This window comes from Budorcas taxicolor, chromosome 5 (assembly GCF_023091745.1).
Source record: "Budorcas taxicolor isolate Tak-1 chromosome 5, Takin1.1, whole genome shotgun sequence".
In the NCBI taxonomy this organism is placed as follows: Eukaryota; Metazoa; Chordata; class Mammalia; order Artiodactyla; family Bovidae; genus Budorcas; species Budorcas taxicolor.
Window position 1 is genome coordinate 138250727 of NC_068914.1, and position 12042 is coordinate 138262768.

General features: G+C 41.7%; 1 protein-coding gene across 1 annotated transcript in view; it reads left to right on the forward strand.

The window, feature by feature from the left end:
* The first annotated feature begins 3310 nt into the window (after positions 1 to 3310).
* The window catches only part of RERG (RAS like estrogen regulated growth inhibitor), a 130655-nt gene continuing 121923 nt past the window's right edge, over positions 3311 to 12042 (forward strand). Inside the window, exon 1 of the mRNA XM_052641111.1 lies at positions 3311 to 3371. Within this exon, the coding sequence (XP_052497071.1) occupies positions 3311 to 3371 (61 nt within the window). The remainder of the gene's footprint in view (positions 3372 to 12042) is intronic.

Consider the following 12042-nt stretch of genomic DNA (forward strand, 5'->3'; position numbering starts at 1 on the left):
ACAACTGACACATTTATCTTTGTTTCCTGTCTTTATCAAATGTAACTTTTTCACATATTCATGTGAGAAAATGTTCAAAGATGTATGTCAGTTTTGTGTCTCCCTTTAAGGATTTTTTCTTAACATAACATAAAATTGACACTAACTAGCTGTATCTTTATTATATTACATATGAAACATTCAACCCACACAATTTCTCTTTCTAATGTGAAGTTCCTATGCCTCTGAGGCCATTTGGGAATTACTGAAAAACTTGACTTAACAAGTGGTTTTTTTTTTTTTTTTTCAAACACATTTGATGGCTACTCTCTTGAAGCATAAATCAGATAGTAAATTATTTGGATTTTTATGGGCATGGGAATGAGCAGTCCTGCATGAGATAGCAAATTGTTGTTAATACAAGCTCCAGACACTTGCATGTTCTATGTTTCAAAGAAATGCTTGCCATTCTTATTTGGAATTCATTTAGTTAATATATCTCAATAGATTATGCTTCTGTGATGCTTTTGTGATGAAGCACTGAACCTTAAACATAGAGGCCTTTTCTTTTTTTTTTTTTTCTTAATTAATGCACATAAAATGAAAACAAAATTCTTTTATCTTTAGCTGAAAGTGTGGGACTGGACAAATTACAGATGTTACAACTTCTGTGTTTTGTGCTACTAATGATCACTAAGGAGTTTTTTCATTATTTTGATGAAGTAAACAACAGCCAATGTTAATGTTGACCTTTCTGTCCTTCGGAGGAAGCTCTGACACTGTGGAAGTCAGCAAATACAGAATTTGTGAGGCAGAGGTCAATGGTTTAGATGCACAGGGAAGGAAACAATTACATGTTAATGTCTTTGTAGAAATACTTTTTCAGAAGAACTTTTCCTTTTTTTCTTTCTCTGGAAAAGCTCTTTTAAATGCCAAAACTCTGGCAGGAGCGGTTCATATGTTTAGATAACAGACTTGAAAGTGAAGTCTTGTATTTAAGATGAAAACATCGATTGCAGAAGTTCAGAATGGGGGAGCCTGCAGTTCATGTGAAAAATGTGAGCCTTAATATGAATATAACCACCATGCCTTGTTGAAGAAGAGGAAGAATCCCATGCAACTTGTGCTGGGTCATTTGTCAGGTCACATTTCAAGGGGCTGAATGCAGAGGATGCCTTGTTTTTAGAGTGATTAAAATGGCAAATGCCAGAGAAGGGAGCTGCATATGGTCAAGAGGGAAGATGAGGGTCAAAAAGCATAAACAAGAACAGACGTCTCCGTGTAGAACCAAGGAAGAGGATTGGGTCTCACTTTCCTAGAAAGTAGATGTCTAGAATGAGACAAAGGCTCCTAGTAATTGCTAGGTACTTGAAGGGCTCCGAGTGAAAGGAAAGAAAAAGTTGATGTTATGCTGCTCCTCCCCCCACCTCTGGAAGTGGTAAATTTGACCCTGAGTGGTTATTAGATGGTTGCCTGGTCATATGAAAGGGCTCCTGTGATGGCTGGAGGATGTTTTTTTAATTAACTCCAAGACTCTTTCCAATTTTGCATTTCCATGGTACCAAGGACCTTGGTGTCATTCCTAAAGTACCCGTAATATAAAGTGGGCTTGCATCCATGCTAAGTTGCTTCAGTTGTGTCTGACTTTGTGTGACACTATGGACTGTAGCCTGCCAGGCTCTTCTGTCGAGGGTATTCTTCAGGCAAGAATACTGGAGGGGTTGCAGTGCTCTCCTCCAGGGGGTCTTCAGGGACTGAACCCACATCTCTTACATCTCCTGCATTGGCAGGCAGATTCTTTACCACTAGTGCCACCTGGGAAGCTTATGTTTACATAATGTCATCCTTGGAAGGAAAGTTACAACCAACCTGGATAGCATATTCAAAAGCAGAGACATTACTTTGCCAACAAAGGTCTGTCTAGTCAAGGGTATGGTTTTTCCAGTGGTCATATATGGATGTGAGAGTTGGACTGTGAAGAAAGCTGAGCATCGAGGAACTGATGCTTTTGAGCTGTGGTGTTGGAGAAGACTCTTGAGAGTCCCTTGGACTGCAAGGAGATCCAACCAGTCCATTCTGAAGGAGATCAGCCCTGGGTGTTCTTTGGAAGGAATGATGCTAAAGCTGAAGCTCCAGTACTTTGGCCACCTCATGCGAAGAGTTGACTCACTGGAAAAGACTCTGATGCTGGGAGGGATTGGGGGCAGGAGGAGAAGGGGACGACAGAGGATGAGTTGGCTGGATGGCATCACCGACTTGATGGACATGAGTTTGAGTGAACTCCGGGAGTTGGTGATGGACATGGAGGCCTGGCGTGCTGCGATTCATGGGGTCGCAAAGAGTCGGACATGACTGAGTGACTGAACTGAACTGAACTGAACTAGTGGTGAAGAATCTGCCTGCCAGTGCAGGAGACATGCAGGAGAAGGGGTTTCTGATCTCTGGGTCCAGAAGATCCCCTGGAAGAGAAAATGGCAACCAACTCCAGTAGTCTTGCCTGGAGAATCCCATGGACAGAGGAGCCTGGCGGGCTACAGTTCATGGGGTCACAAGGAGTCAGACATGACTGAACACCCAAGTATTAGGACAATGCCATAAACTAATGTACTTGAGGTTGTTCTAATAGCATTTATCTTTTGTGTCCCAGGGCATTGTGCCTAGGAAAATGTAAAAATATCTAGATGTTATATACCAGTTTTAGGAATGTGGGTATCTGTGACATGACTTGACCTTGTGATCTAGTGAATGGAGATAAAACTTAAACCTTGAAAGGCAAATTCAATCATATTACAGTGGGGTTAGCTAGTAGGAATGTGTATTAGTCAGCCCAAAGGGAAATAGAATTCCAAATGTGACTGTCCCTATCGTGCGTGTCTGTATATTGGGTGTTTACAGGCACATGATAAATGCTTGTATTCACAGACAAGGATTTGTTATCAATTACTGACATAAAACATTCTTTGAGGAGTGCTTTTGAAAATGCTATCTTATGTAAAAAAAAAAAAAAAAAGGTATGTTTTAGAACCGGACAGGTTGAAGAGCAAGTCCTGGAACTATCATTTTTTAGTTGAATGGTTTACAGTAAATTGCTCAAGCCCTCTTGCAGGATTGTGGTGGTGATCAACAGGGAAGATACTGATCAAGTCAATGATTCTGGCACATAGAAGATACTTAATAAATATGAAATTCTCCAGTCATTTGTGAATTCACAAATCTCTTTTGTTTAAGGATTGCAGATTTACCATGATATGGTGAATCCCAGGGCTGGAACCAAAAAGATCTTCTCAGCTCTTTAGTTTGAACCACAGTGAATTGTCTACCACCACCCAGCATGGCTAAAAGTGCAGAGGTCAAACTGGCAATATTTGGGAGAGCAGGCGTGGGCAAGTCAGGTAAGGTGTTTGTTGTGGTAGTAGTAGTGTGTGTGTGTCTTTGTGTGTCTTTTTTATTGTGCTTTGTTACTGACTGAGCGGGGGGGAGGGGGAGGGGGCGGTTGGCATATCTCCTGTTCTCCTGTGTGGCTCTATTAGATGAAGCGTCTTTCTCTTTAGCTCAGATTTTCATTTTGCATATCAGGTTTTATGTCCTCTTTTGCTTCTTTATGGTAAAGCAGCGCTGTTGATAATACACAAGGCAAGGGATATGTCAGAGGTCTTGATATTCCAAGGGAGGATATCTGACTTCCAGAGAAATAAGATCGGAGAAATTAAAAAATACATTTGCTCCTTTTTTTTGTCTATATGAGATCCTGAGGGGCCAATGTAATATCTCATCAATCTCGATATGCTCAGCAACCAGCTCAATGTCAAGTATGTGTTGAGTGCTGAATAAATGCGTCTTTACAAGGAGAAGAATTCTATTATTGTTATCCAAAGCAGAGTTCAACTGCTTGCTGCTCAAAAGTCAATAAAGAGACCAGATTGGTCGAAAGGAAGGTTTGCTTTATTTTGGATTCTGGCAGCCAGTCAGGGAGAGAGGACATCTGTCTAAAGGCTGACTCCCCTGTACCCCAGTCAGGGCACGTGAATTTTTAAAGACAGAGGGAGGGGGCTACATGCAGAAACCACACAGTCAGCTGTGACAGTCATCTTGAAATTGGTCATCAATGGTCTGACCAGCATCATCTTGATTGCTTTTGGTAGTTAATTTTCAGTTCCCAGGTCAGTGTGTTTCCATGTCCTTGAGGCCAATTCTCGGACTTGTGGCAGCTTATGTCACAGCTACAGTCTGGCCATCCTGTAGTTAATTTCTCTACCTGGTAGGGCTTTCAGTATCTATAAGACAGCTCACAGGATATGGCTCAGAATCTTATCTACAACCCTTGAGAAGGAACTAAGGGTCCTTGACTTTGCTTAATGACGACATTATTATTATTTGGTCTCCTTTGACTATTTTCCTTTGTTTCTTCATGTTCTCACTTCTCTGATTAAATGCATTCTTTGGCTAAGGTTTTTCCACAGACAAAAGGCAGGCAGAGGACATGGGGGGAAGGGCCATAGGGTTCTGCTTCATTTCGTTGTCACTCGACACGTCTAAAATCAGGGAGGACTGTGAAGGCTGGGATGTGCCTGACCTCAAGTGAGACAGATATTGCCAGCACCTCCAGGGTGAATTTAAATGACTGGATTGTGGTGCTCCTCAGTAATTGAGAACCTTTAGTGTTCCACACCTGAGGAAAGGTTTGCAGACCTTTCAGGTGAAGGGCAAAATGGTGGAAGTGAAAAATGTATCTAGTCCAACTTGAAAAACAGATCTCAGATTTTATAAGTAAAGAGTACTAAGCAGGTGTTGCTAAAATGCCAGGGTAACGTGGCTTTTCAGAGAACATTTCTTTGGTCTCTTACTGGAAGAATGACTCATAATTGACTTTGTCCATTGAGCTTTTGGTTCTCAAGAAAGGACTCTAACAGACATAGTGTGTGTGTGTTCGTAGAGAGAAGCCTGTTCAGATCATCCGATACAACAGGTCATCCACATAATCTTAAACACTTACGTTGTTGTTGTTGTTCTTCAGTCATTAAGTCATGTCTGACTTTTTGTGACACCAAAGACTGTAGCCCACTAGGCATCCCTGTCCTCCACTATCTCTCGAAGTTTGCTCAAGTTCATATCCCAAACACATATGAGCAGTCATTAATTCTGGGAACAAGCTCTCTTTCCAAATTGCGTCTCTAGTTTAATTTCAGCAGTAAATACTGCCTACTGTAAGTCTTTCTCTCTCTTTTTCTCTTAATTTTCTTGAGAGGGCTCTTCTCTGCCATCACCCTTTTTTCCCACTTGCTATTTGCTTTGGCCTTTGGCAGAAACCAGGTAAAGAAAGTAATAGACAGTTGGCAAGGTTAAGAAACTGCCAGCTTTCACAAGCTCTAAAATTGTTAAACTCCTCCCTATTCATCTTAGTTCCCTGATGGCAAGCATGCATGCTTGCTTGCATGCCTACTAAGTCGCCTCAGTCATGTCTGACTCTTTGTGACCGTATGGACTGTAGCCTGCCAGGCTCCTCTGTCATTGAGATTCTCCAGGCAAGAATGCTGGAGTGGGTTGCCATGCCCTCCTCCGTGGGATCTTCCTGACCCAGGGATCGAGCCCATGTCTCTTATGCTGCCTGCATTATAGGGGTGTTCTTTACCACTAGTGCCACCTGGGGGGCCTTCCTGATGGTATGAGAACCTAACTTTTGTAGCTGGTGGAATGATCTGGAGAATGAGGAGACTGTTTCAGTGAGTGGAGGATGAGGGTGAGGCAGTGTGTGGGAAGATCTGTTCTGCCCACAAGAGCTGGCCTGAATTTTCACCAGTGAGGGATCAAGGCTTAGAACTCACTGTTTAACACCCATTCATTCACAATTTAACACAGGCAATATGGGAAGGGGAATTTTTAAAGCTTATGTCATCACCAAAAGAAAGTCTACATGCTTTGGAAAGTGAATCATGAAAATAAAAATACAGTTGAGAGAACCACTTACTTTCTGTACCGTATGCATGCTGCATGCTGAGTTGCTTCAGTCACATGTCTGACTCTGTGCGATACTATGGACTGTAGCCCACCAGGCTCCTCTGTCCATGGAATTCTCCAGGTAAGGATGCTAGAGTGACTTGCCATGCACTCCTCCAGGGGATCTTTCTGACCCAGGGATTGAACCTGCATCTCTGACGTCTACTGCATTGGCAGGCAGGTTCTTTACTACTAACATCACCTGGGAAGCCCATGTACCGTATAACCACCCCCTTATCATCTGTATTATCTCTGAACAAACTGGGTGTCTCCTTCTGTCAAGGCTGATCCGTCAGTCAGAGCATAGACCTCAGTTGGCTTTGTCTTCCCCAAAGTAGTTGCAATCCTTGTTTCAAGGATTCCTCTCATTCTCTGCTGACCTTTTCCCCTGAGCATTTCTTTGTCCACCACTCCATCTTTTTCTTTTCTCCAAGGTTATTGAACATGGACTCTGGCCTCAGTGTCTTAACTTGTTTTTTTGACTTCCTATTCATTGCTTAAACATCTTTCACTGTGATCATACTGCTGAAACTGATTTTACAAAGGTCAGGGCTTCCCAGGTGACCCAGTGGTGAAGAATCCACCTGCCAGTGCAGGAGATGCAAGAGATGAGGGTTTGATCCCTGGGTCGGGAAGATCCCCTGGAGGAGGAAATAGCAACCCACTCCAGCATTCTTGCCTGAAAAATCCCGTGGACAGAGGAGCCTGTTGGCCTATAGTCCATGGGGTTGCAAAGAGTTGGACATGACTGACCACACATACACCACTGATCAGTAACCAACCAATCTAATGACTCCTTCCCAGTTCTTAGAACTCTTGTTACTGTTTAATACTACTGCTTACTGTTTCCTAAAACTCCTGCCTTCCCAGGCTCCCATTACATCACCCTGCGTGGCTTTCCTGCCACTTCTCTGTTCACCCTAAGCAGCTGTTTCAGGGCTACTGTTTACTGGCCTATCTCTCAAAGATCAGGGCTTCCAGTTTCCACATACAATTCTCTTGTCTTCACGTTCCATACCCTCAGGGAATGAGCCTTCAGTGCCCAGAGCTTGAAGATAATACCTGCACAAGATGTCCACCTTCTGCCGACCTTGGTTTTAATTTATGGAAGTGCAGAAGTGGAACTTGTTTGTTAAGGTCCTTCCCAAGTCTTAAATCCCATGATTCTTGATTAATAACTCTTCTTTGGACGGATTTCTCATTCCACCTTATATACATTCTGCCATGGGTGTTTATTTTCATTTAGGTGAAGATGACAGTGATAGACCACATGCCTTTAAACAATTGCCTTTTTGTCTGTCATCTATAAACAGGCAGTGTTTTCCTATTTCAACATGAGACTGTTTTCCCGAGACCTTGGAACCACTCCTCCCATTTAAAAAGAAGTGCTGGTTTAACTTATGTATGGGAGTCAGTTCTAAGACCTTTTCCCAGAGTTCAGTGAAAACAACCACAGAGGACTTGATAACCTATCAGCTTTGAAACCAGACTCTAGCCATGGTGAATTCATGTTTATTCTAGTTCTTTATTAATATGGATAGCTCATCTCTGCCTTGACATTGTACTCTACCTTCATCTTCCTATTGTATAGATTGTATCTGTTTTATAAGTAACTTGTTTTTTTTAAGTCTGCAAGAAATACCTTCTGGAATGTATTCGGCTCCTCACTTACTCAAATGCCTCCCCAAATGACCATGATCTACCTGTGGGCTCAAACAACCTATTTCTCATCAAACACCCAGCAGAGGTATTCCTAGGATGGGCGGGGCAACAGGTGACCTTGGAGTGGTAGAAACTGAGTGTCTCTGCTTTGAACCTGGGTCTAAGTGTCAGACACGACTCGGCAACTGAACAACTGTGTGAATTGCTTCAGAGGCTTCAAGTCTGACATGGCCTATCTGCTTTCCTCCATACTCAATATCAATTTGAAATTTAGCATGCTTAGTTACTCAGTCATGTCCAACTCTTTGAGACCCCTTGGACTGTAGCCCACCAGGCGCCTCTGTTCATGGGATTCTCCATGCAAGGATTCTGGAGTGGGTAGCCATTTCCTTCTCTAGGGGATCTTCCTGACCCAGGGATCAAACCCAAGTCTCCTGCATTGCAAGCGGATTCTGTATAGTCTGAATCTCCAGGGAAGCCCGGGCATTTAGGGTAAATAAGACCAATTGTCTATTTGCTAACAGTGGCTCGGGTGGCCTGGGGTCAAGTACAAGAGCCCCTGAGTCCTACTGTTACGTCTGACTCCCAGTTCTACACTTTATTAGCTGTGTGAACTTGACAACTTTGACACGGCACTTAAATTCTCAATTTCTGCAATTATACAAAGATTATAATAGGGCCTATCTCAAAGAGTTGTTGTTAGAACTGAGTGAAATATACACAAGTTTTATAGATCAGTATCCGGCACAGCATAAGTGCTCAAGTATATTACAGTTTTCAAGGTGTACCCTTTAAGTTTGTTAGTTGCCTAGTGAGAACATACAAATATATATTTCTACTCAAGTGAGTATTTGGGTTTTCAGTAAAAGTCAGAAAACTTATAATAAAAAAATTCTGTATCACTGCTCAGCACACACACACACACACACACACACACTTTCTGTCTCTCTCTTCTTAAATCCACAGTCTGGTTTATGTCAATTACAGCTTGACCACTGATGATCATAACAATACTTCTCCTGGCTAATATCTTGGAAATCTTGGGGGAAAAACAGCCAGAAATATTTTGGTGTCCTTAATAAATTAAACCTCTTAAATTTGAAAGCACTTCTGGTATGTAGTTGATGGCTTCCTAAGCCCAGGTAACAGATAAGCCCTCCATGTTTAAAACAGACTTTAACGGTAACCAGAACTCTTTGGTTGACAGGTTGACATTAGACGCGTCAGCACGGGCGAAATTTAATAATGTGTTAATTACCAAACACATGGGGTATGTCTGTGTGTGTATGTGTATTGCAGTATTTACAGGGTCTTCTGGATCAGGAAGATTCTTCTTCCTTCTGTCTAGTTTTGGCAGTTCTTGCAGTTCTGTCTTCAAGTGATCTTTCTGGCTTAGCAAGCTCACTGGTTCAGCGTGGGGAGCACTGTGTGAATGCTTCAAAGTGTAGAGTCCAGGGAAGCCCCAAGTTTTCCCAACCCTTTTCTTTTTCTGTTGCCCCAGCAGAGCAAATGTTTTTCTTCTCTGGCTAAGGATAAGGCAGCCAGTAATAACATGGCATGTAGGACATAGATTTTCCTTACATGTTTGCATCAGCCTCTAATGTGACAAGTAATGAAAGCAAAAAGACCTGTTGTAAAACCTAGAATGCACACCATATTTGTTATGTAAATGCTTCCTGGATTCACAGTATTCAAATAGGTAGTATGTGTGGGAGGAGCTGGAACAGAAACAACTGAAATTTTCAATTCCATTTCACAGTTGACATTCTCATTTTAGGACTGAAATATTGTGTGCCTTAGCTAAATATATTTCTTGAAAGGGCTAGTCTCAAAGTTAATGGAGTAACGCTTGTTCTCTAATTCAAAAGCCAGTTGATTCACTCATCCATGAAGGCCTAAGTTCGTAGATTCAGATTGCTGGGCTGTAAACTAGGGTGCCAAACACAAGCAAGCATGTGATATCGCTTCCCTTGGCACAGAGAGATTTATTTTTTTCTTCCCTTCTCTTGCTCTTGTTTGATTTTCCCTCTCTCTCAATTATAAAAAGTTTTGAAAAGTTCTTTTCATCTTCACGTAGGACAGGCAAGGACAATGCTGATTTTAAATGTAACTCTTCCAATGAGCATCAGACACTGCTTTAATATGTATGTGTCCTTTATGGCTGAGTTATGTTTATGAGATCACATATAATTAATGTATTAAATAAAAACAATATCAGTGGTGTCTTGGGTAGGTCAATTTCCTTAATGCTATAGCACTAAGCTTTATGTTTTAGAACTTTTTCTTTACTCAACTAGTTACACCAGTCTATATCCTTCATTTATACTGAACAGTGTAGTATGATGCTTCTTAAACATTGTCTGCAAGGTACTTTACAAAAGAAGGAGAAGGGAACTTCCCTGGTGATCTAGTGGTTAAGACTTTGCTTTCCAGTGCAGGGGATGTGGGTTTGACCTCTGATATGTAAACTAAGGTCTCACATGCCTTGAGGCTGAAAAACTAAAACATGAAACAGAAACAATATTGTCACAAATTCAATAAAGACTTTAAAAATGGGCCACATCAAAAAATCTTAAAAAACTAAATAAATAAAGGGAGGAGAAAGATCTAGGGGATTGGATCATATAAGCATCTCATTACAGTCATGTAATTCTATTGCATGTTTTATTAATTACATAAATATAGGCAAAATTTAATATCAATAGTAACCTAGATAGCATATTCAAAAGCAGAGATATTACTTTGCCAACAAAGGTCCGTCTAGTCAAGGCTATGGTTTTTCCAGTGGTCATGTATGGATGTGAGCGTTGGACTATGAAGAAGGCTGAGTGCCAAATAATTGATGTTTTTGAACTGTGGTGCTGGAGAAGACTCTTGAGAGTCCCTTGGACTGCAAGGGGATCCAACCAGTCCATTCTAAAGGAGATCAGTCCTGGGTGTTCTTTGGAAGGACTGATGCTAAAGCTGAAACTCCAGTACTTTGGCCACCTCATGCGAACAGTTGACTCTTTGGAAAAGACTCTGACGCTGGGAGGGATTGGGGGCAGGAGGAGAAGGGGACGACAGAGGATGAGATGGTTGGATGGCATCACCGACTCAATGGATGTGAGTTTGAGTGAACTCCGGGAGTTGGTGATGGACAGGAAGGCCTGGCGTGTTGCAATTCATGGGGTCACAAAAAGTCAGACACAACTGAGCAACTGAGCTGAACTGAATATATAATATTAACTAAAATAATGTGTATAATATTATCATTAAATTATTAATAGTAATGTGTGAATATTAACATACCATGCTGTTTGAATATAAAACTTAATTTCTCTAAAAATCAGTGACCAAAAGAGACTCTTCATGAAGATATAGCAGGTCGATCTGTGGCTTCCATAACACCTGGGCATCGGGTGCAGTTCCAGGAACAAGCAGGTTCAGCTGTGTGCATCACATGATGTGAGCAGTGACTCCTGTACTTTACCTAGTTAAGAGCCAATCAGCTCTTCAAATTCTTGTTTATTCTTGTCCTAAGACTATACAATATAATCGTAATGGTAATTTTTCTTTAGCTATTTGTTTAGGTAAAAAGAGGGACAAATTGTGTTTCAGGTAGGTGCAGAACTTCCATGGCTCCTGGAAGAACTCTGTGTGTGTATGTATGTGTGTGAGTATGAAGACGCCTTTCCTAAGTAGTTGTTGAAATTTAAAGATTACCAGCAATGAGGGCCATTGGTCATTGTGTAGTTAGTTGATGGTTAGAGAAGTAATTGTTTCTTTTTTGTGTGGACTGGATCAAAGAGAGGAAAGTGACATTGAGATGTTTCAGTGGGGCTGGAAAATAGTTGCTCTCTTATCATAAAATATGGTAATGTGGCCTTGGAAGTTTTATACCTTCCTTTACCTGCAAAAATGGAAAACTAGAAAGAGGCAAACAGCCAAAACAAGTTGATTTTCTTTTGGTTGTTCTACCCCAAGAGGAATAAAAGAGTGTTTTCAAATTGCAGGTGTCTACCTATATGTGAGTGCTAAGTAGCTTTAGTCATGTCTGACTCTTTGCAACCCTATGGACTATAGCCCACCAGGCTCCTCTGTCCATGGCGTTCTCCAGGCAAGAATGCTGAAATGGGTTATCATGCTATCCTCCAGGGGATCTTCCCGACCCAGGGATTGAACCCATGTCTCCTGAAGCTCCTGAATTGCAGGTGGATTCTTTTACTGCTGAGTCAATGGGGAAGGCTATACCTAGGGAAATGTACAAAAAGTCAGACTTTATGCAAGGCTTAAGTCACACTGACCTTTCTTGCATGCCCAGGAAGTCAAGCAAAAATGAGGGATCATGCTTATAAGGGTTTGCTCCTGCTGCTGCTGCTGCTGCTAAGTCACTTCAGTCGTGTCCAACTCTGTGCAACCTCAGAG